The sequence below is a fragment of the Phyllobates terribilis genome, unplaced genomic scaffold (genome assembly GCF_046119375.1).
Source record: "Phyllobates terribilis strain yellow unplaced genomic scaffold, ASM4611937v1 Scaffold_5__5_contigs__length_657084704, whole genome shotgun sequence".
NCBI classification, from domain to species: Eukaryota; Metazoa; Chordata; class Amphibia; order Anura; family Dendrobatidae; genus Phyllobates; species Phyllobates terribilis.
Window position 1 is genome coordinate 286,284,574 of NW_027362765.1, and position 26,047 is coordinate 286,310,620.

General features: G+C 44.8%; 1 protein-coding gene across 1 annotated transcript; it reads left to right on the forward strand.

Moving 5' to 3' along the window:
* The first annotated feature begins 4,266 nt into the window (after positions 1-4,266).
* On the forward strand, positions 4,267-22,821 carry MRPL12 (mitochondrial ribosomal protein L12). Its single transcript, XM_073684202.1, has 5 exons — positions 4,267-4,491; positions 6,770-6,947; positions 8,809-8,892; positions 8,985-9,122; positions 22,372-22,821. The coding sequence occupies exons 1-5, from the start codon at positions 4,427-4,429 to the stop codon at positions 22,486-22,488; spliced, it is 582 nt and encodes a 193-aa protein (XP_073540303.1). The 5' UTR covers positions 4,267-4,426; the 3' UTR covers positions 22,489-22,821.
* Positions 22,822-26,047: the final 3,226 nt, after the last annotated feature.

Genomic DNA, 26,047 nt, shown 5'->3' on the forward strand with positions numbered 1-26,047 from the left:
GCAACAGGCTAAATTATGAGTTAAACCAGAAAAAATGAGCCGGTATAAGTGCAATGTGTAGGTGCACATTCACACTCTGGCCATTGGCAAGCAAAATCTATAATGAAATCAATGAGCAAATACCCTGCAGTAAGTAAATAAATCGTAATCGTACATGTAAACTACATAATTGATCAAAAGATTGTAATAGCAAGGTGTACCCAATCAGAATGATCCCTAACTCTAGTATCTCAGTTCGCTATGTTGCCAGCAAGCTTCAAAATAGATGGAGTCAGAGCAGGACCAAGAGTGAGCCCACTCTATGGATGAAAAGCAAGCCCACACATGAATGGTCTCAGGATACGTTACTGTAGGTATGACACAGGACTCATGGTAGAGCTCACCTTTTCTTCTCCTGACAATGGGTGGTCAAACAAAAACACAGAAATTGTGATAAACTCCAAGCACTATTAGGCAAGAATGGGTTGTCATCAGTCAGAATTTGGCACAGAAACTGATACCAGCTGCCAGGAGGAATTGCAGAAATCTTTAAAAATATTGGTCAATACTGTAAATATTAAAGGTAACCTGTCACATGAAAAAATGCTGTTATTCTGCAGGTAAATAATGTTCCTCTAAACCAAACCTGCCTGGGGCCCGTACTTAGAGCCCCGCTGCCGGGAGGAAATGAATTGTATTTTCCCTGGCAGCATTCTTCATTCAGTCACGAGGGTGACGCCGGCGCAGTTTCAATCACCGCTCTGTGTATAGAGAGCGGCGGCTGTAACCGCTCCCCTGGCACTGACTGACAGCAGCTCAGCATTAGAGCCAGCTGTCAGTCAGTGCCGGGGCATGGTTACAGCCGCCACTCTCTATGCACAGAGCGGTTTCGGGAATAAAGTTAATTTCCTTCTGGCAGCGGCGCTCTAAGGGCGGGCGCTGAGCAGGTACAGCGCGCTATTACCACGCAGAATAGCCCCATATATGCAGGTTCAAAACGCTATTAACCTGTAGATTAACCCCATATCTGCAGGCTAATAGCGTTTTTTCACGTGACAGGTTCCCTTTAAGTCTTATGAAATGCTGATAATTGTACTTCAGTGACCAAAGAAACGTCTAAAAACACTGAAGTAGCAAACTTTGTGAGGATCAAAATTTGTGTCACTCTCAAAACTTTTGACCATAAATGTAGACTAAACCGTATTATGTGGTAGGTTTGTGGGTTGGCATTGACTAAGGGCACTATAACACTGGATATATCACCATGTGCTATATACCCATTCCACTTTTTTTTTTAATCTCTGGGTGATTCAGGTGGTATAAAGTCTGATAAAGTTTACTTTTAACTTTAAAGGTGGCATCTCATGTATACACCCCCTTTATAAAATGAAGCAGAATTCTCTCACCCCGACCTATCAATGTTTTTGTTGGGTGTAAACAACACATTTTCTATGTCACATTACATTTAGGTCATGTTCAGTATTTGGTCAGTATTTTACATTTGTATTTGTAAGCGAAAACCAGGAGAGGAACGATCAGGAAAAGTATAATAGAAACACGTCACCACTTCTGTATTTATCACCCACTCCTGGTTTTGGCTTACAAATACTGATGTAAAATACTGACCAAATACTGAATGTGTGAGCAGAGCGAGGATAACATCTTACCCTCCAACTGCCCCAGATCCAGCGGGACAATGCTGAATTTCACGGTGTTGTCTCACTTTCTCCATTTAAGCCTACATTCATATATGCATTTGAATTTTACCATCTGTGAGAACTAGGTAGTTTCTTTTTCTTCAAGGAGTCATCCTAGTTGTATCTGTGTGGCATCCATTAATGTGTTTGAGCCCATTGTGAGAAAAGCTAAATGCAAATGTTTGTTATTTTTCCTACCATTTTTTTCACTGAAGAGATGTTTGCCCTGAAGCCAATAAAAAGACCCTGAAAGTTTTTTTTTAATTCAAATTGATCACTAAGCAATGGATCCATGAGAAATGGAAGCAAATTGGAATTTGCATCTGTGTTTCATGGATCCCCACTTACTTGTATGGCTGAGCCTGATCTGCAAACACAAATCAGAATAAGGCCGGTTTCACACGTCCGTATATTTCTGGTACCGGAAAAAATGGTACCGGAGATGTCCGTGTGTGTCACACGTGTGGCAACTGTGTGCCGCATCAGGATCACATGTACCGGCGCTTGGGAATCAGTGTACAGTTAGCGCTGTTCCCAAACGCCTGGTGCTGAACGCTGCCCTCATCATCGTCCCATGCTCATGCTGTGATCAGCACCAAAAAAAAATAAATAAATAAAAATAATAAAATAAAAAATCCATATACTCACCGGTCCTAAGTCTCCCCTGCTGTAATCCATGCGACCGCTCAGCAGAGGAGCTGGGGAGAATGACTCCTGCAGCGAGCGGCCCCGAAGCTGCGCTGAGCTCACCCAGCAGTGTCCTGTCACTCACTGAGCGCAGCTCCGAGGCTCACTCGCTGCAGCGGCTCATTCTCCCCGGCTCCTCTGCTGATCGGTCACATGGATTACAGCAGGGGACACTTAGGAGAGGTGAGTATATGGATTTCATTATTTTATTCTTATTTTTACAGGTGGACACTGCGGGAGCAGACAATACTACCCTCATCATTATCCCCTGCTGGTGCTGATCACAGCGCCAGCAGGAAACCATCATGAGGGCAACGTTCAGCACCCGGCGCTTGGGAACAGCGCTAACTGTACACTGATTCCCAAGCGCCGGTACGTGTCAGACAGATGGCATCTGTGTGCGGCACGTGTTTACAAAGACCCATTGACTTGTATGGGTCCGTGTGATCCGTTCTGTCGTCCAAAAACGGACATGTCTCCGTGTAGATCACACGGTCTGTGGAAACACACTGACATGTGCACAGACCCATAGATTTGAATGGGTCTGTGTGTGTCAATGTCTCCGGTACGTGTGTAAACTGCCACCACAAGTACTGGAGATACTGATGTGTGAAAGAGCCCTAAGACCCGCTCTGAGTTTCACACACCTCACACATAGATCCATGTTTTTCACGGATATGTGAACAGATGCATGAAACTTGATGGGACAACACATGGATATTTCAAAAGGATTTGTGAATGTAGTCTCAATTCCAGCTCCTACGCACTTGCGGGAAGTTACTGTGTAGTGCCATTTAAGAAGCTTAAGCAGGGAGCGGGGCTTACTATTTCTCCTCACTAGTCTCCTCTGTCTCCTTCACAGTGCACGATAAAGTAAAACTCACTTGCTGGGTTTGGAGTGTCAGTAAGGTGTGTGGGGTTTAATGAATGGGCACTATTTTCTGGGACAAAAGTGTTTGTGCTGTACTATAGTCATAATGTGTGACATTGTCAGGCTGAGACTGGCCCAAAGGGAGTCAGAGGAATTCCCCGGTGGGCCTCATATGAGCTGTAGTTGGCACAATACACTTAATGAAGCCGGTAGAAATAAGGGTAGCGTCTCATCATTCCTGTAACAAGCTACCCAGTGTATTATTATATGGAAGCAGAGGTAAATCTGAGAACAAGGGTCAGGAATTATTGCATGTAGCTGAACAGTGGGCCCCCAGTCAGTCACTGGTGGGCCCTTGGCACTGCAGACTGACACTGGCTATGTTATAGTCAGGGACTCCTCGTGGTAGTATAGTTTGGAGAGGGCAGATCTTCTGCCCTTATATCCAGGGGGAATAATGTATGGCACTATAAGGAGGCACAGTAAGGGAACCTTTGAGAGTTTCTGACGATAGAGGCTGAAGATGGGCTACAAGCCAAGGTCGCCAAAAGAGAAGCCAGTCATGATGGTGGCCTGGGAATGAAAAGCAGGACGAATACCATCAGAGCTGCCACTGATCAGTAATGGACTCCTCACCCTATGATCTGCACAGAGATGATGACTGGGAATGGTTTTGGACCTACAACTCCCAACATATCCGCTGTTCAGCTCATACTAGGAGCTGTAGTTAAGTTTCTCTGCCCCTATCGCCTTCTTCTAGCCAGTCAGATACCTTCGCAAGTCCAGTCATTAGTACAACTCCTACCATGCCCTGACAGCTGCAGACCCTTCCAGGCCTGCTGAGAGTGGTAGTTTTCCCTAAACTCCTATTATTTCTCCCTCTTTCCATTCTTCAGAAGTTGGGAGAGAAGGGGAAAATGAATCACCAGGTCAGAGCCATGATGGCTCCACCTCGTCCTGCCTCTCCCTGACAAAAGCTTTGCTCTTACACTATAGACCTCAGTTACATGTGACGCGTATTGTTCGCGACGCTGGGAACAATAAAGTTTTCCTTGTCAGGCGGCCGGCGCCGTGCATTGTGGGTAGGTCACAGTGTGGAGGACTCCATGTGTTCCAGCCGGTGACAGCGGGAGCAGTGTGTGCAGCTCGTGTAGCCGTGGTGTCCCGGTAGTGTGCCGCCCAGCCTGTAGTCATGTTCCCCGCCGCCGCCCGCTGCTGCTGGAGAGTGCGGAGCGCCGCGTCCCCCTCCATGGGCAGGTAATGGTGGATGAATGGCTGGATGGACGGGAGGTCATCACTGGAGCGTGGACCGGGGGAGGAGGAGTGGTGCTGGGTGCATCTACCGGGGGCCACAGTGGATTAGGGACTGGGGGAGCTGTAGATGCGAGGGAGTAGGTATATAGTATTCCCTGTGCTCGTTAGGTGGGGAATGTATGTGGAATATATATATATAGATAGATAGATAGGGAAATGGACACTTATCCCATATAAATAGGTGTATATTATATTCCCTGTGCTTGATGGGGAATGAACATAGATTATATGGAGATAATAGGGGAATGAACACACATCCCTTATAAACAGGTATGTATTATACTCCCTGTGCTTGATGGGGAATGAACATGGAATATATATAGATTACAGGGGAATGAACACATATCCCATATAAACAGGAGTGTATTATATTCCCTGTGCCTGATGGGGAATGAACATGAAATATATGTAGATAATAGGGGAATGAACACACATCCCATATAAACAGGTGTATATTATATTCCCTGTGCTTGATAGGTGGGAATGAACATGGAATATATATAGATTGCAGGGGAATGAACACACATCCCATATAAACAGGTGGATATTATATTACCTGTGCTTGTTAGGTGGGGAATGAACATGAAATATATGTAGATAATAGGGGAATGAACACATATCCCATATAAACAGGAGTATATTATATTCCCTGTGCTTGATAGGTGGGAATGAACATGAAATATATATAGATTACAGGGGAATGAACACATATCCCATATAAACAGGTGGATATTATATTCCCTGTGCTTGTTAGGTGGGAATGAACATGAAATATATATAGATTACAGGGGAATGAACACATATCCCATATAAACAGGTGGATATTATATTCCCTGTGCTTGTTAGGTGGGAATGAACATAGAATATAGATAGATTGATTGCAGGGGAATGAACACACATCCCATATAAACAGGTGGATATTATATTCCTTGTGCTTGATGGGGAATGAACATGGAATATATGTAGCTAATAGGGGAATGAACACATATCCCATATAAACAGGTATGTATTATACTCCCTGTGCTTGTTAGGTGGGAATGAACATGGAATATATGTAGATTACAGGGGAATGAACACATATTCCATATAAACAGGTATGTATTATACTCTCTGTGCTTGTTAGGTGGGAATGAACATGGAATATATGTAGATTACAGGGGAATGAACACATTCCATATAAACAGGTATGTATTATACTCTCTGTGCTTGTTAGGTGGGAATGAACATGGAATATATGTAGATAATAGGGGAATGAACACATATCCCATATAAACAGGTATGTATTATACTCCCTGTGCTTGTTAGGTGGGAATGAACATGGAATATATGTAGATTACAGGGGAATGAACACATATTCCATATAAACAGGTGTATATTATATTCCCTGTGCTTGGTAGGCGGGGAATGAACATGGAATATATGTAGATTATAAAGGACTGGACGCACATTCCATAAAAAAGATGCATTTTGAGCATCCTTTCCCTTGTAGATAGGGAATGAACATGGGGAAAAAGTACAATCTGTAGCAAAATGAACACATATCCCACATAAACAGGTGTATGTTGAATTCGCTGTGCTTGTTAGGTGGGATTGAAATGTACACATGTTCCTTATTATTTATACTGATCAATAATTGATATCTTGAATATTAGTGCATTGCAGCACTAATACCACTAAATAGGACACGTGCACAGTACCTCCAGATGCAGTGGTGTTGAATCACCCCTTTTAAAGATGAAGATTTTTTTTTTACATTAGTTGTGTAGAAATGCTGCTCTGGACAGGATAGATACAAAGGCAAACATTCAATACCAGTGGCGTCCTGTAGCTGCTCCGCTGAGAGATTAGCTCCTTCTAGCCGCTGTAGTGGAAGTAAGTTAAAAGGGTAGTCAGGTCTGTAGGATAAGTCATCAATATCAGATAGGGGGAGGGCGACACCCAGCAACTTGATTAATTAGCCGTTATTAGTTTTGGCGATGTCCAGATGTAAACATGGAATGGAACTGCGCCGCACAGCTCTGTTCAGTGCATAATGGTCACTGTCAAGTACTGTACCCCCATTCTATGAGATGGATAGCAGCTGAGAGGTGGAGGTTCTGGGTGTCGGACCCTATATCACGCTGCTCTCAGATGGGGTAGCGAAGACCTGGTGACAGACTCTTTGTACCAGTTTAATATCGGTAATATCTGGTGCTGATAACTGGTTCTTGTTGTCGGATAGGTTAGAGTTATCTGCAAGCCGGTATCTACGGACGTCCAGCACACTTCACAATGAGCCATTACCCAGCCCGGCTTTGGACAATGCACCCAAAGTATACCCTCCAAAAATACAACAACTAGTAGACCAAATAGCAAGCCTCACCCTGCTGGAAGTCTGTGACCTCAATGAACTACTTAAGGTGGGTACAACATATTATTTATAGAGTTATGTAATGCCAATGTATTCCATGACCCTTATAGAAGTGTTCACTGGTACATGATGGTAGGGAGCGGACCCTCCTGCTTCATATGATAACAATGTACATGGCCGTATACTAAAATCCATGATCCTTCAAATCTAAATTAAATCAGTTGTGGCTCTTGTTAATCCTATAATCTCCCCCAGTTCTCCATTTCCAGGAAGCTGAGATACATGGTGTTGTTAGATGAGCTCTGCAATCTAAGCTGGCAATGTGCCCCTTTGCTTTGGCTATGTTAACATCAATGTCAGTGGCCCCATTGCAGATTGTCCTATTTCCCCCGGAAAGCACTAACTGGCATTGATCTAGTGAAGCTGTCGTTACGTGAGGCCTCTCCCCTCCTCAGGAGCTCGGAGACTAATTTACTGGGTACAGTAGTACATACGATTTTATACTAAAGAGGTTTTCTGGTTTTAATAACAAGCTTAGTCATACTAAAATGGATGATTCCACACATTTCTAATATAATCTTTGTTTCCAAGACCTGTGCTTGTAGCCATTAAATAAAAACCTTCAGACTATGTTCCCACAATGAGCTTTTGTTGAGTTGTTCATGTTGCAGATTGTTTTGAAACTGTACTCGTACGAGAAATTGTCATGCTGTGCATTTGAAACACGCACCGCAGGTCATTTTATGCTGAGTAGAAAAGAAGCACAGCAGGCATGAGATTTCTAGAAATCCCATCCACTTTGCTGGATCTATAAGACGCTGCGTTGCTGGCAGAGCAGAAATACTCGGGGTCAAAAACACACGAAAAGCTCATTGTGGGCATACAGCCTTACTGTTTTATCCAGTATGTAATTAAGCCTTATCATGCGATAATCACTTGGGTCCGGAGTACCCGAGGGCTGCACGTGTGTTGTCATCTGACCAGGACTCATTCATCATCTTGAACATATTGATGGTGCTTGTTAACTGACTGCAATCAATGGTTTTTGAATTAATATAAAAAAGAATATTTAAAAACGACATAGACTTTATTCATTATGTAATGAATGTGGACATGCATTTACAGAAAACGCTCAGAGGGAAAAAGTCCAGGCTCTACCTCATCTGCGCTGTCTAATGGCTGAGTGTAAAGGTTTATTTGTATTGAAAGGCTTATTACACGCAGCAGGAAATATTTGCAGATTTTTGTGTGTGTCCAAATGTTGCAGATTCAGTACAGATTTCACACTTTGCAGTACAGAAGCCATAACATATGCATTGTAACACATGGCTTTTACTTGGATCATGTTTACACATGCAGGATTCTTTTAGGATTTAGGTGGACATTCTGAGCCTGAATCCTGGCAGAAACGCTCACGTTCTGCTGGTAATGCAAGTAAATGAGATGTTTTATTCTCCTATGGCCTTGTTACAAGTAAAAGTTTGCAAAGTAATGAACACACTGATACATTTGAAATCCAAATGGTCATAATTTTTTGCGGATGAGCACAAACTAGTTTCATTAAATTATAGTAATGACCTATTTGCATGCAATAGAAGCCAATCCATGGCAATCATCAGAGTATCAGGTGCAGATTTTCAGCTAAAATTGGTGCTGTTGGAGCATGCTTTTGTTAGTGTGTGTATGTATACATCTATCTTTTCCTAATTGTGTAGTACAGGACATAACCTGTAGAGGTCACTGTGACTCCTGACATCCAAGTCTTGATGTCTTCTTTTTCAAGGAGCTCTGTCCAAGTAGCTGATTGGCTAATGCCCTTTAAAGTTCCATGTTTCTTCTTCACCAGTGAACCATATAGGATTGCTGGCTTGGATACAGCATTATGACTTTTTTTTATTTTTGTCCTGTAGAAAACGTTGAATATTCAGGATGTTGGTATGATGCCAATGGGCACAATGATGCCAGGTGCCGTTGGTGCATCAGCACCTACACAGGTAATTCATTTATTCTTCAGTACTTAAGAACAGGTAATTAGTGTGATGAACAAGATATAAATATTTTGAATGGTCTCTTGGGGCTAACGCAGGCCACAGATGAAGAGGAAGCGCCAGTGAAGAAAGAGAAGACACATTTTACTGTAAAATTAATAGAGGTGAATGCTACAGATAAAATCAAGCTCATCAAGGAAGTGAAGAACTGCGTACATGGCGTAAATTTGGTTCAGGTAATATAACATCTACATAAGAATAAAGCCATAGTTGGGGTTGCTTGCTTGCTTCCATGTTCCTGCTATAGTTCAACTGTTTTGTAAAAACAAGTAAAAATTCTAGCTATCGTTACAAAAAAAAACAAGGTAGTACACGAAAACTGCAAGAGCCAATCACCAGCCAGTATGTGTGTGCGTTAGGATGCATGGAGGGGATACTGTCAGAAGAAGGGGTCAAGTTCTGAAGAATGATGTACAATTGAGATAGGAAAGGGATTAGGGAATGTGATAGACTGCCTAAACAATTTATTTTTATGGCGTACTTAATAGGAAGCTGTTATACCCTTTCTCGGGATAACTTGAGGGATATAGTAATGTGCGAATTACAAGAGTTTATGATGCGTTTCCGTCCTGGAAACTCACTAATAAGCATGTGTTTTTTTTTACTAGAAGTAAGCGTTATGGTATAGCCATGTGTTTTCAGCGGGCTCTTTAAATGAGGTGTGTCCAAACTTTTGGTCTGTACTGTAGGATATACAGTACAGACCAAAAGTTTGGACACGCCTTCTGATTTAAAGGTTTTTCTGTATTTTCATGTTATTTGAGTGTTCCCTTTATTTTTTTTGAGCAGTGTATATATCCTGTCCTGTGTGTAGAGGGGCTACCTGTCATTGTAATGCTGCCCCTGATAAGGATTCTTGATGGAATCTTTCTGAAAGGACAAGAGTTAGGCTAAGCTACCACTATTAGTATTGGGTGCGTTTTTGATGTCGCAGATTTATGCACCTATTACCTAAATTCCCTTTTTACAGGCGTTTTTTATCCCGTTTTTTTTCTGCTGAAGTTTCTCGGTCATCTTTTAAATAAAACTGCTTTGTGTTGGAAACTTCCTATTACTTAGCTATGATAAAGTTTTTGATAGTCGTATATTATTATTTATTTTTAGAGCCCCATTGATTCCATGGAGCTGTGCATGTAAAAAAAAAGGGGCTTTACTTACAAAATATGAATATAGATTACAATGAACAACTTAACAATGGCGGATTGATACAGACGAGAGGGGGCCCAGCCCTTGCGGGCTTACAGTTTTACAATCATGTATGGATTATATACATTTTTAGTGTTTCCACTGCGGAAAAGTGCAAAAAATATATATGCAGATTTTCATCATCTCTAAGTCTATAGGTAAATTGTCTCTTCAGAGAGGAAGAGGACTAGAACTCTAGTACCACCTATTGGAAGTAGAAATCCCAATCCCAAAAGTCAACAGTGACCCTTTAAGGAGCCTTATCACTAGTGTTGAGTCACCCCCGTAGTGTTCGAGTTCGGTTCGGTTCGTCGAACACCCGTGTGTTCGCCGAACTGTTCGTCGAACACCTTCGAACACCGTTAAAACCAATGGCAGGCAAACAAAAACACATAGAAACACATAGAAAACACATTCAAAGGTGTCCAAAAGCTGACAAACTGCTCAGAAGACACAACTAACACATGGAAAAGTGACAAGTACATATAGTCATGCGAAAAGAAAAGAGGTGGAGGAGTAAAAGGAGGGGGAGACACAGATATAGGCATGTCATGCCCTTCTAAAATCCAAAAAGTGAGAAGCCGACACGGCCACTCCGTTCCTGCCCGTGCCACCTCCGTGTCGCCGGGTTTGTGCCAGAGCCGCGGTGAACCCTGACGGCCAGCCCCCCTCTCCCAATACTGGTGCCTGTCCGCTGGTGGGTCGAGCGAGCCCCCCTGTGGTGGAGGCAGCTCTAAGCTTTTTAATTTAAATTGTCTCTCTAATTTGAATGAATACACTTTAAATCCATTTACAAGGATCTATTGGAGGGCAAGTCTCATGCCAGCAGCCGCGGAATTCCAGCTCCAGTAGCGTCCACTAAAGCTGCTGCAGTTAAAAAGCTTTTATAAGGATCGAGCTCTGCTGTCCACCGCAAGGCATCCTACTGCCAGTCCCAGCCCTATGCCTTGGGGTGCCTCCTGATGCTCTTCACTGAGTATCCCGTGGTCCCGAAGCATTTCCTTTGAAAAAAAGAAGTGTCCAAACTACAGGTGGTGTAGCTTGCTTAACAGCCGGGATAATCCGCTGACTAGCAGACACTGCTACTAGGCACAAAGTATTTCCTGGGCTAGATGCAGTTAAAAATTTGTAATTAGATACTCTCGTTGGATGCTGAGAAAGCATTCCATAGAGTCTCCTGGCACGCCATATATGATTCTCTTAAAAAGCTTGGGGTAGGGGTCTAGGGGACCCTTTTATAGCCAAAATCACGGCCCTGTATCACAATACGTCACCTAGGCTGAAGATAAATGGAACTGTAGCACCCTGAGGGCTCGGTTGCTACAGAGGAATTGCACCTCACCCAGAGGTGTGATATCTCGCTCTCAGGTAAGGATGGAGTGTGGATCAGGACCCGACACCTGCATGCATTACACCACATTGCGTGGGGCAGGGCGACCAATATGCCCCTGAGATGGGCACAACAGTCCCTGTCCCTGGCTGGAGTGGGGGGAGGGAACACTGAGGAAGAGGAACCCTGTAGTGCAGGAGCAGGGAGGAAGCAGTTCCTGGGTGCATTGAGAAGGGAGTATAAAAGGTGGGCACCATCTTAGTTCAGTGCAGAGAAGTCTGAGCAGAAGTGGCAGGGAGCAGGGGCTCTGCATGAGCTCTGCTCCGGAGGCGGGCCTAGTAACAGAGGCCCAGGCCTGGAAGAGGGAGAAGGAAGGAAGAGGAGCGGAGAAGGCTCCAGGAACGAGGAATGAAGGGATCCCAGGGGTGCGGACGGGCGAGTCGCCACCGCACGCCCGAATCCACCTGCGTGGAGGGGTCAGGCCAAAGGGGGAGACCGGTCCCCGAAACTAGTGGAGGCAGGAAACGACCCTCAGCTAGAAACCGGAGGCTGTGACATTTTATGTGGCGCAGCCCCTCGCTACACCCGCTAGGAAGGCACCACATAGGGTCAGGGAAACTGGCGCCAAGTTTACCAAGAGGAGGCCCGAGGCAGCCGGGCAGAAGCGTTGGTAAGAAAGGCCAGACAAAGGACACACAAAGGGGGTCCTGTGAAGCGCTCCAAAGTTATCTGGGAGTTGTCTGAGCCCCTCACCTGGTGAGCACAGTACGACGTGGGCAGCCGTTATCTGCAGAAGTGGTCTGGATAATAAGAACTGTGAGTAAAGGCCCTGGACTGCATCACTGACTCCGTGTCGTTACTGCTGCTGCCCTGCACCATCACCCCCATCCTCCGCATACACTGCCCTGAGGCTATACTCCTCCCGTGGGGAGTTATGCTACACTCTGCTGCACCCACAACACCAGCCTCAGCGGTCTGCCCTGCAGCGGCGGTTCACTCTGACCGCAATCCACAGGTGGCGTAGTCAGACATTTAAACATCAAAACCTCATAAATAGTTCCGCCACTGGTTTGACCACCCTGAGCCACGGAACCGGGTCGCCGCCACGAAGACTACAACCACCAGCATCCACCAAAAAGGGTCCGGCTCCGGGTGTCCCAAGGCCCAGGGGGTGCATCAGAACATTTTCATCACCAATGGGACAAGGCAGGGATGTCCTCTGTCCCCTCTCTTATACATCCTAGTGACGGAGCACCTGCTCTCATCAATTCGCCATAACCCCAATATTAGGTGGATTGAGGTGGGAGGCACCGAGTACAAGTGCTCTCTATTTGCTGATGATGTCCTAGTATATATCACTCAATCACATATATCCATCCATGCTGTTATGGCTGAAATAGATCACTTTGTTACATGGTCAAATTTTAAAATCAATGCAGCGAAGTCTGAGGCCCTCGATGTCTCCCTCCCCAAATCCATATAGGATTCCATCCAGTCCAACTTTCCCTTTGCCTGGCCCTCACAGGGTATCAAATACTTAGGAATTCCTATTCATAGAGACCTCTCCCATCTATGTTATCTTAATTTTGGGCCCTTTATTGAACAATTCCATACAGACCACGGTTGGCAAGTTAGAACTGTAAGATTCACTACGTGAACCACTGGTGTTTTGTGGAAAAGCACATGTACACTGTGTTCCAAATTATTATGCAAAAAGTGTTTAGGAGTGATAAGGGAAGAATTTGTTTGTTTGTCAGTTAAACTCATTGATGATGTGTGTCAGGGTTCTTTATACCACTGTAAGCAATTGCAGACACCTGTGCTAATTAGTTTGGCAGGTGTGTCCAATGAAAGGCAAGACTACTTAAGAAGGCTGTCTCACATTATTAAGCAGCCTACATTTTCTGCCAAAATGGGAAAGAAAAAGGATGTGTCGGCTGCTGAGAAGCAACAAATTGTGGAGTGTTTAGGTCAAGGCATGACTACAATCAACATTGTGCGATGATCAGGATGAAGTGTCTTGGCAATCAAGAAGTATGTAGCTGATTCACAGTACACACGTGTGCGTGCTGATAAGGGCAAATTGAGGACTCTTTCCTACAGGCAATTACGTCAGGTTGAAAGAGCAGCGGCAAAAAAGCCTTGTCATAGCAGCAGACAAGTTTTTGAAGCTGCTGGTGCCTCCAACGTCCCCCGAACAACAAGATGCAGGGTCCTTCAGAGGTTTGCAGCTGTGCATATGCCATCCTGTCGACCTCCTCTATCCACCTCACACAAGCAGAAACGGCTCCAGTGGGCTAAACATTACATGAAGACTGATTTCAAAACTGTTTTGTTCACGGATGAGTGCCGTGCGACGCTCGATGGTCCAGATGGATGGAGTGGAGGATGGCTGGTTGATGGACACCTCAAGCAAACACGGCTACAGCGCCAACAAGGAGGAGGTGGAGTAATGTTTTGGGCTGGAATCATGGGGAGAGAGATTGTCGGCCCCTTTAGGATCCCTGAAGGCGCTAAAGATGAACTCCATAATGTATGTGGATTTTCTCAAACAGCACTTCCTGCCATGGTTCAAGAAGAAGAACCATGTATTTCACAGCAAGATCATTTTTTTGCATGATAATGCACCATCTCATGCTACACATAAAACATCTGCATCTCTGGCTGATATGGGCATAAAAGGGGACAAACTTATGGTGTGACCCCCATGCTCCCCTGACCTCTACCCCATTCAGAACCTCTGGAGCATCATCAAAAGGAGTGTCTATGATGGCGGGAGGCAGTTCACATCTAAGCAACAGCTCTGGGAGGGTATTCTGTCCTCATGCAAAACAATTGAAGCAGAAACCATCCAAAACCTGACAAATTCAATGGACGAGAGAGTTCAGAAGCTCCTTTCGAACAAGGGGTCCTATGTGAAAATGTAACATCACCTAGAATAAAGTTTTGAGTTGAAAACTGTTTGATTTCAGTTTCTAACAACCTGCTAATGCTTAGAATTTCAAAAATGACCATTTTTTTGGTCTTTATTAAAATGAAAAGGTTGATCGAAAAGTTTGGGGGATCTAAGAGTGTGGCAACCCAGTAGTCATGATTACTTCGAATTCTGACAATATGAGGGTCATGCTGCAGGTAGTGCAGCAAGAAGGCACTTCTGTGTCTTGCGCATCTCGGAGCCCCAAAATTATTTTCCGGGCTAGATGCAGCTAAATATTATTATTAATTTTAAATCTGGTGGAGCTTAGTATAGATGGCCTAATAGGATCAGTGCTGCACACTGCTACAAAGCCCAAATTATTTTCCAGCCAAGATACAGATAAACATGATTAGTAATTTGAAAGCTTAAAACGGTTGGTAGGGTGATTTTAACCAATCATCAAGCTTTTACTCTCCCCAGGATGACACGGGGGTAGAAAAGTCGTTTCGGATCCATGATTTGTTCATCTTTATGAACGTGAGTCTGTCTACATTATCAGTGGAGAGCCGCGTGCGCTTATCTGTCAGCACACCACCAGCAGCGCTGAACACACGTTCAGACAGAACGCTGGCTGCGGGGCATGACAAGATCTCCAAGGCGTAAGTGGCTAGCTCCGGCCATTTATCCAGATTGGAAGCCCAAAAAGAGCAAGGGTCCAGTGACACAGTCATGGGTTCAATGTTTACTTGGAGATACTCCTGTACCATCGTCTCTAGGCGTTGACTATGTGTCAGACTTCTTGTTTCCTGTGGCCTTGCAAAGGATGGGCTAAAAAAAAAAGTGGTGAAATGATTCCGCAAAATTGATGTTACCAGCAGATACTGTGGTTCTGTTACGGTTTGAGTGCTGAACACTTGACGGTCCCACGGTTGGCAAGTTGGAACTGTGAGATTCACTACGTGCACCACTGGTGTTTTGTGGAAAAGCACATGTAAGATTCTGCAACAATCTCTGCTGATACTCCTGCATGCGTGCATCCCTTTCTATGGCAGGAATAATTTCTGCAAATTTACTTTTGTACCGGGGATCTAACAGTGTGGCAACCCAGTAGTCAGGATTATTTCTAATTCTCACAATTCGAGGGTCATGTTGCAGGTAGTGCAGCAAGAAGGCACTCATGTGTGTTGCGCATCCAGGAGCACCAAGTCCCTGTTGTGTTGGTGGCGAGGTAACAATCATGCTTCCTTCCTCTGTCCTCTCCCCCCCCCAACCTCACACAACAGAAATGTGATCAAGGTCTCCCTCATCTGATGAGTCTTCCATCAGTTCGTCCTCCACTTCTTCCTGGGCTCCTGCACCTTCCTCACTAGTTTGGCTGCTACCATGCGCCCTGGTAAAACCATCTCCCCCACCCTCACATGCCTGCCGCCTTGGTGCTGCCGACCGTCTGGACCTTGCAGTTGTTAGCCCTTCCGCATACAACTCCTCCTCCTCTACTTCCTCCACCTCCTCTTGTGCCACCACCTGACTCCGAATTCTGTTTAACATGTGCTCCAGCATGTAAATCACCGGAATAGTCATGCTGATAATGGCATCGTCCGCACTAAACATCTTCGTCGCCATTTCAAAACTGTGCAGAAGGGTGCATAGGTCCCTGATCTGAGACCACTCCTCCAGCGTGATTTGCCCCACCTCTGGATCTCGTTGGCCCAGGCTATACGTCAGAACGTATTGCACCAGGGCTTGTCGGTGCTGCCACAGTTGCTGCAACATGTGCAGAGTTGAATTCCACCGGGTAGGCACATCGCATTTTAGCCGGTGAAGTGGCAGGCCCAACGACTTCTGTAGAGATGTAAGTCGCTGAGCTGCGGGATGCGAACGGCGGAAGTGAGCACACAGCGACCGTGCCCTCTGCAGAAGGCCATCTAGTCTGGGATAGTGGGCTAAAAATTGCTGGACAACCAGGTTCAACACGTGAGCCATACAAGGCACGTGTGTGACATTGCCCCGGCGAAGGGCCGCACCCAGGTTTGCAGCATTGTCGCACACGGCCTTCCCTGGTTTCAGGTCCAGTGGAGACAACCATTCATGAAATTGGTTCTCCAGAGCTGACCACAACTCCTCAGCTATGTGACTCACATTTCCCAGACATTTCAAAGTAAAAACCGCCTGATGACGTTGAGCCCTACTGCCAGCATAGTAAGGAGGTGTGCAGGATCCCTTCTGCGCAGTTAGAAAGCTTGTGGCATGACCAGACAGGCTTTGGGTGCAGGTGGAAGACCGAGAGGAGGTTGAGGAGGCAGAAGCAGTGGAGGAACTTTGACATAAAGAGGATTGACGCACAACTCGTGGGGACGGCAAGACTTGGACAGCAGCCCCTTGTCCTGCTGTCACCATAGTTACCCAGTGCCCAGTCAGCGACATGTAACGCCCCTGTCCATGCCTACTCGTCCAAGTGTCTGTGGTGAAATGCACCCTGTCACACACAGAGTTTCTCAAAGAAGCGGTGATGTTGTGTGCGACATGCTGGTGGAGCGCAGGCACACCTTTCTTTGAGAAGTAGTGCCGACTGGGCATCTGGTACTGGGGCACTGCGACGGACATAAGGTCTCGAAAATCCTCTGTGTCCACCAGGCGGAAAGGCAGCATTTCTGTAGCCAAGAGCTTGCAGATGGTGAAATTCAACCTCTTAGCTTTCTCATGACTAGGAGGAAATGGTCTTTTACTTGTCCACATCTGAGGGACCGAGGGCTGGCTATTGTGCTTAGACGGGGTTGATAAGGGTGTCCCCGGCAAACTGCCGGTCTGTGAGGAAGATGCAGGCGGACATGTTAGGTTGCCTTGATCCAAAGGTGGTGCTATCGATGTCGGACAGCGCTCAACACCAGCTGGTGTTACCACCTCCAAAGAAAATGATGACCTGCCAATCACGCTGGCTGTTGCGGGTAAAGAGGTGGCAGGTCTGCGCCCCAAAACAGGTGTGACTGCTGTCCCCCCAGTCACAGAGGATGAAGAGGCCGCGGATGCACAAGATGTGGCAGACGGTGGTTGGCCCGGCCGGCTAGGCCGCATTGTAGCACACGGAGCTTCCCACTGCAACTTATGCTTCATGTCCATGTGCCGGTTCATGCATGAAGTACTCAAACTATGTATTTTTTGGCCTCTACTTAGCTTTTGCTGACAAATGTTACAGATAACACGAGTTGGGTCATCTTTATCGATTTTAAAAAATGCCCAGGCTATGCAAGGCTTAGCACCCATGCGACCTGAAGAGCCACCACGACTTGTGGTGAGAGGCAGAGTTGTGTTTGAGGATGCAGTTGTTGACGTGCTTCCAGTACTACGTCTCTGTCCAGGAAGGCGCAACCTGACCTCGTCGTCACTAGCATCTTCCTCCACCTCCTCTGCTGACCTCATCTCTTGGCTGACTGTGGGTTGACAGTAAGTGGGATCTCCAACCTCATCATCATCACCCTGTGCGTTATCACACCCGTCGTCCTCAGAGCCAACCTGTTCCTGCCCTGACAAAAAACTAAAGTTGTCGCTCCAATCAGGTATTTGAGTCTCCTCATCGTCTTCCTCATTGTCTCCACCAACAGGAGTCACAGTTTGGGAATGAGGGTCTACATTATGGTCAGAACCTTCTGCGTCTGGTCCTGGATCCGACTCATAAAGATTCTGGGCATCAGTGCAGATCATTTCCTCGTCTGGATTCATAGAAGCTCTGGAGCCGACCTCTGATTCCCAGGCTATAGTATGAGTAAACAGCTCTGCAGACTCAACCATCTGTTCTACCTCATACTCAGACGGGCAGCTTGAGATTTGGGAGCTGTGAGGAAGCAAGTGCGATTGGGGTGACACCTTTGAGGACTGGAGTATTTGTGATGTTGATGTGGAGGAGAGCCCACTTAAAGGAGCACTTGATATCCGTTGAAGCACCTGCTGTTTTTGTGCCTCATCTGGAATTTGTAGCGATTGGCGTGGCCGTAAGAAAGGGATCTTATCACATTGTCCGCTAAAAGAAGTAGACATTTTAGTTTGGCTGGAAGATGGTCTTTCTTCTGCACCTACCCCACGGACACAACCTTTTTTCCCCTTCCCAACACGCCTATTCCCCTTTCCACCAGCAGCAGGCCTTTTTCCACTCATTTTGGTGGTTAACTAATTCACAACTCTGGAGTTGTTTGCACAAAAAAACAATGGATGGGAACCGAGCAGAGCTGAGTGGCCAAACTGTGGTATTAGGCCAAAACTATTGGCTGGGTTAGATGCAGAAAAAAATTATATTCAATTTGCAACCTGATGGAGGTCAGTATAGATGGACTAATAGAATGATGCTATGCCCAAAAGGTTTTACTTCACTAGGTGCAGTAAAAAAATTGGTATTCTATACACAGGTGGTATATCTTGCAACACAGGCTACTCCACTGACTAACACACTCTGCAAAAGGCCAAAAAGGATTAGCTTTGCTAGATTCAGCCAAATGCTGTGAAAAAAACTTGCACAGCACTGGCACAGACCTGCCTGGCAAAAACTGATAGGAACTGATGTAACCTAGTCCTGAAAAGGACTGCAATTACAATTAGTCTTTACTCCCACAATCTATCTATTTAAGAGCACAGACCTGCCTGATAAAAGTCGTAGGAAATGCTGTAACCTAGTCCTTAAAAGGACTGCAATCACAACTATTCCCTACTCCCAAGCTATCTGTAGATTTGTGCGAAAATTGGCTTGAAATTAACAAGGTATAGCGCACACAGCAACAGCGGTGCCGTCTAACACGCAGCTGCAGCAGTGAGAAAATGGTGGCTACGTGGAAAATGGCTTGGTCTTATAGGGCAAGGACATGTGACATACACTGCCAATCACACATGCCCTTGCTTGTGTGAAAAAAAGCACTTCCCTCCGTGTGTGCGCTGCTGATAGGCTGACAGATTGCACCTCCCCACTGCAAATGCGGGAAAGAGAAAAAAAAATGGAGATCTTCATTGTTCCTGCAGAGATCCATCCCCTGCCCCTCCCCCCGCCCCGCTGTACACTCAAACTGCGTATTAACATTAATTTTCATCATTACTGAGAAAAAATCCAGTTATGATTTTGGTGCACGAACAGTTATCGAACATAACCTCGAACAGCCGAATTTTTCTCAAATCGTTCGTGTTCGCCAAACGGCTCGAACACCGCCCAAAACAGCTCGAATTTGAGATTGGCGAACAGTTCGAGTCGAACAACGCTCATCTCTACTTATCACATGGCGAAGGATAAAAGCCAAGACCAGAAACTCAATTTGCAGACACTGTGTTTCTGGGTACTGCCCCTCATCAGTGCAAAGTGTGAGTTGTGGTTTGGCTGGATGAGAGGCGTCAGAATGGTATCTAGGGGTAACATTTCTCCTTGCGGAGAGCGACATGTTAAGCATGTCACTGTGAGGAGACTTGTAAAGCCGCAATGCTCCTCTGGGAAATATGCAAATTATCTCTTCAGAGAGGAAGAGAACTAGATATAGGTAAAATCCACAAATAAGACACAGATTTACTGTAAGAAAAAACGATTGTTGCTGATTTAAAAAAACACACTGCAGGTTAGTTTACACTGTATTTATAATGAGCACCGTGGGTATGGAATTTACATAGACCTCATTTACATTGCTGGAACTGTAATCTGTGTGTTTTGCACAACGAAAATGCAGAGTGTCAAAAACTCACCGAATACTCATTGTGGAACTGCAGCCCCAGTGGCCAGTGTGAAAATTACTCATTTAGTTTTTTAGTTAAGATTGTGATGTTAGGAAAAAAATTGACAAATTTATTTAGAACATACATGTAACACAAAAACCTGATTTAAAGGGAACCGATCACCATGAAAATGCAGCTGGTGATGCTGCAGGCATAATGTTGTAGAGCAGGGGGAGTGGAGCAAATTGACATGTCACCTGTCTTTGTATAAGAGTTCATGTATAGAAAGCTGTCAATCACTGACAGGACTGAAAATCCGAGAACGAGCAGAGGTTTAAAGAATGAAAACCCAGGTCATACTGAATCTTTTCTCAGAAAACTATGTCCATTTATTCTGCACCCTCTTCTCCATAACATCATGCCACCAGATTGGTCTGCATTTTCATTGTGACAGATTCTCTCTAAACAATAGTTAAACAATAGATAATTTTCTGATGTTAAGTTCCCAACATCGAGTTTTAAAAGGAAACTATCTGAATGATCAGGGTATCTGTTTCTTTTAAAGGTTTTGTTCAGTACTTTTATATTGATGGATTAGCCTTAGGATAGATCATCTATGCCAGATCAGTGGTGGTGCAACACCTGGCACCCCTAGTGTCAGCGGCTGCTAGTTGCGATCAGTTGCAGAGCCGAAGCAGGGTACTACAGATCCACCCATATTCATTTCAATCACATCTGGGTGCTGTCAGCACCAAGAACAGCTGATTGGCAAGGGTTGCCAGGTGTCACACCCCCACCGATCTGGTATTGACGACCTATCCCAAGAATAGACAATCAATATAAAAATACTGGACAACCCCTTTAAAGAAGACCTTTCACCAAATTTTTCATGTTGACCTGGACACACAATGTAATAGTGGCTGCAGAGCGGAAAAAATGTTGTTGTTGTTTTTTTTTTTTTAATTTTGCCTCTCTGTTGCTCAGATATTGGCAATCAAGTATTTGACACCTAATGAGTGAACGCCGTTTGGACTTAGAGGGTTTGTCCACTACTAGCCCAACGCCTTCTCATTCTGAATGTTTTCCCCCGTTAAAATAAAAACTCTTATACTCCCCTCTGACAACATTCGCGTTCCCAGGGTGTATGTGAGGTTGTTATGTCACGTGAGTCCTGAGCCCAATTAGTGCTGGTGTCTCTGTCCCCGCCTTGGGACATATAAGTAATCAAGAGGAAGTGAGAGCTGCAGCTGGCCACACACACTTTCTCTTGATTATTTATACGTCCGAAGGCGGGGACAGAGACACCAGCACTAATTGGGCTCAGTACTCGCGTGACATAATTTCACATGAGCACCAGGAATGCGAGTGACGGCACAGAAAGTGAGTATGTGTTCCTCTTTTAATAGGGGCAAACATTCAGCTCAAGAAGGGGTTGTCCTAGTAGTGAATAACCCCTTTAAAAAGGTTATCAAATAGTTTTCACTGGGGGCATGTACTTCTTGTATGATGCTGACCAGTCCTAAACAGGCAGCAGTACTCAAAAAGTGGAACATGCCCCCATCACAGTGTAGAGGAGATTTCTCAGTATGTGAGACTTATGACAGATTGCCCTGATCTCCTGGTCTAACCTCCTGTATGAGTCAGTGTGGTGGGAGGGGCAGTGCAGCCTGGTTTAGCTGTGTCACATTACAAGCCCTTCTATAAGCTCTCCTGATAACTGAGTGTGTCAGTAAGCACACTTATTTCTGCTGTGCTTAAGCAACTTGTAATCACTTTTCAGGGAGATCCGAGCTGTCATTACATCTTACACAAGAGTAACTTACCTGTTCTGGATTACTGAATGAGATATTTTGACAGCCTGCTGGGACACAAACATATTATCCGAGCACGCCAAAGATACCATTTAAGGTTAAGATTTTCAATGTGTATATGCGACACAAGGCCAATTTATAGGAATGCTTTCAAAAGCCAGCTTCTTCCAGCAGTCAACTGTTACACTATTGCACATTTTTTTTCAGTACCATGTAACAAAGGTGATCATAACAAGTCCATGGAGCGTGACAACCGCCCCCACCAGAATGGGAATGCTCCTGGTATCAGACTTGGCAGCACGGCTCCCTCAGATTACACATTAATAGCATGGCTAGAAAATCTAAGGTTAAATAATTCTGAATTTGTAAACCCCTTACCCTGCTCGCCTGAGACATTGTTACGTATGAGCAGTAGAGTGTGAAGTTTACGGTACAAGATCCCATAGTACACTGTATACACAGCTTGTGCGATCTAAGAAAAAAAATGTCTTATTTCTTCTAAACAGGCCAAGAAGATGGTGGAGTCTCTTCCACAGGAAATCAAGGTGAACGTAGCTAAAGAAGAAGCAGAGAAGATGAAGTCTGCCCTGGAGGCTGCAGGAGGGAAGGTTGTGCTTGAGTGAAGCACTTAAGACTCTTTAAGACATTTAATATGAGTCATTATTTCGGGCTTACTTCCTCACTCCTTGGACTCCAAAGACCCTGATGTGGCTCTCCAAGGACATAGACAGAATGTGTGTTCTTGTGGCCATCACCTGAAATTATAGGAAAGCTGCTGTAAGGTCTTCCTTCAAGGCTAATGATGGGAACAGCGCCACTGTATATGGTCTGGATGGGGTACAGTTTGTCCACTTCCCTCCATGTACATTGACCTTTAAAGCATTTCATCAATAATCAATTGTTTAATGCTTATTATCTAATCTTCTTTTATACATTAAACTCTTACCTTGAGGCCACTCCTTTTTTCTTCTTGTTATATTTCTTCTTTTAGGTTTCTACTATATGTACGTAATTGAGCCAAGCACTTACAGACAAAATCCACTCTATTATTACGCCATGCCAAAAGCTACATTCAGAATGGTACTGGTTCTTGCACACCAAAGGCAAACCATTGTGGACACTCGTATGGCTGCCATCTGTTAGGGAGGGGATGAATCGCAAGGAGAGCCTGCAGCTTTGTAGATTGTGGAAAACCTGAAATAATCGGTATAGTACATAGCGAAAACCCAGCAGTTTTTTCATACACTTTAAAGTAGCAGCGCTCATATGGCATGATTCATTAAGGCTGGCGTTGTATACGGCAGGCTTAAGGAAGAGGCGTTTTAGTGTAAGATGAATGCCACTTAATAATTATTTCTGCACGTGTTATCAGTGGTGTCCGACCCACCAGGAATGTTACTGCAGTCTTAGGCTGGAGTAATATTTCTGCCGCAAACAACGCCACCACTATTGATGAATTTGACAAACTGGTACGGCCACACCTCGTTCCCACCAATTTTGGTGGAGCTGCCATAAACTGACATGAAAACACAACAAATGGCAACTTCGACTTTTCAAAGATTTAATTAACGCCAGAAAACTACCTTAAAGACTTTGATAGATCGGGGCCTTAGATTTTATGCACAGGCCGTGAAAAATATTTGTGCCGTAAATTGACCAGCACTCTAGATTTGGGACATGTGGCAAATCAATTTATCATGTGGATGTTATTGCAGATTTTCACCAGATGCAAAATGTACGTTTTTATTTTTATTTTTTTTACTAATATTGAAAATTTTTTGTCTACTACTAAAATAGAAAAAAGTAAACCTGTTGGTATTCCCGTCATCGTACGGACATGAAAAATCAGTTTATTTTTACCGCACAATGAACAACCTAAAAATAAAACCCAAATAATGGTGCAATTGTGAGGGGTTGTTTTTTTCCATTTCATTGCACTTGGAATTTTTTCCCGTTTTCATATGACATGGTTATAGTAAAATGAAAGGTGTCAGTCAAAATTATTACTCATCCCACAAAAAAAAACAATCCTTTTATGTGTAGTTATGTTGTATTTAAGAGTTATGACTCTTTGCAGAAGGCAAGGAGATGGTGCAAAACCAAAAATTAGCCATGGCAGAAGAAAGGGGGATTAGAAGAATTACAATTTCAGGAAGAGGAGGGTGAATACTGCCGGTCATTGTTAGGCACCAGCCTTCCGCATTCCTTGCCGCACAGCCTCTTACAGATTTATTCTGATTTCTTGCTACAGAAGTAGTTGAACGAAATCCCAGATTTTGTCCAAAGCTCTGCATATGGGTCTTAAAAAATGTACTGAATGAGACCTATAATGAAGTTGCACACGGCGGTGTCTAAACATCTGCCTTACCCATACAGTGATACATCTGCTGTGATTACTTCTTCCTATAAGCAGATGCGCTATTATCTGCCAGCTGTGCAGAATGACCCACTTATCCTTAGGCTAGGTTATCAATATAAGCCTGGTGGGGGTCCGGTACCCTCTCCATCCACTCACCAGCTGTTATCTCCTCCAGAAGCAAGCGGTGTACAGGGATGACACTCCAGCTCTGTACAGTTAGCTGTCGCTGTCAGCAACTGCAGATCGGCTCCTATTCTCTTTATTGGGCCACGTTCACACACTCAGTATTTTCCACAATCAGAGGAAAAATATAATAGAAACACGTCACCACTTCTGTATTTATCACCCACTCCTGGTTTTGGCTTACAAATACTGACGTGAAATACTGAATGTAGGCTTAGGAGCTGATCTGCAAATTTGGAACAAGAGTCCTAAAGGCTGTCTGAGCTCCATGTTTATTAACTCCTTCCATGCATAAGACGTAATAGAACATCTTCTATTGTATTCTTGTATGGAACGGGCTCAGGAGCCAAGCATGCACCGTACCAGGCAGATGCTGGCTATGTTGCATAGCTGGCATCTGCCTGTAAGTATAGCAGCCAGAGCATGCTACAGTTTAACCACTGAAATGCCATTGTGAATCTCTGACTACAGCATGTAAATGACATCAGTGCTGATGCAGGCAGTCACAGTCTTCCACAGGATCCCCTGTGATGCTATCGTGCGGAACCGATGGATTATCATAGCAGTCAGAGTTCTGCTGAAGGCTCCCATCGCCGCCATTTAAAGGGAACCTGTCCACAGAAAATGCTATTAATCTGCAGTTTAACAGTGTTATTAACCTGCTCGGCCCCTCACTTATCTAAACACTGCGGGGACAAAATGAACTTTATTTCCCCTGCAGCTTTTCGGTTTCAGTCACAGAGGCGACACCAGTTCAGCCGGCCCTGACTGACAGCCGGCCGTAATGCAGAGCCAGTGGTCTTCCCCTATCTGCAATCATATCTTTCTACAGGAGGCTTGGAAAATCCTCCTGCCCAGTTCTTGCTGTCAGTAGTGATCCCTGACATGGGGCCACACCATATAAGAGTGGTGATATAAACTATAACAATAGTGAAGAATAAATGATTGCATGAGTATTTTGGGATGTGGGCTATCCAAAAATACACAACAAAATTAATTGGTGGCCACATCACTGGAGCTGACACAGTAAGCAGTACAATCTGAACACTATCGCCCCGGGCAGACGTAGCACGGCGCTATTCATCCCCAGCCCAATGTGCATCGGTGTGATGAGGTCAGCACGCGGCAGGGGGCATATTATAGTGTATGGTGGGGGGGGGGCTTTATGAAGAGATGCAGTTTGGGGGGACATTATGCAGCGGGGCAGTATGGGAGGAATATGCTGTGGAGGGGCCATTGTAGAGAGGGATAGTGTGGGAAATATTAGAGAGTGGTAGTGTGGGAGGCATATTATGCAAAGGGGCTGTGAATTGGGGGACATTATAAAGAAGGGGGTAGTATGTCTCTACTATAGTATCTCTATACTATAGAGAGGAGCAGTGCGAGGGGGATGTTTTGTGCAGGAAGCACACTGAGAGGCAATTATTTATTCAGGCGCACAGCATGGGAAATATATTTATGGGGCAGTATAATGATACTTTTATTTCTAAGGGCACCTTGTCGGGAAGTGCTGCTGAAGACTGAGAAGAGAGAAGTCTGCAGAGATGAGATCTGGGCATGAAATATCATCAATGCGTCTGTACTACATGGAGACAAAAGGGATAGGAACGACTTGGAACAGAGATGTCACCTATGAGGTA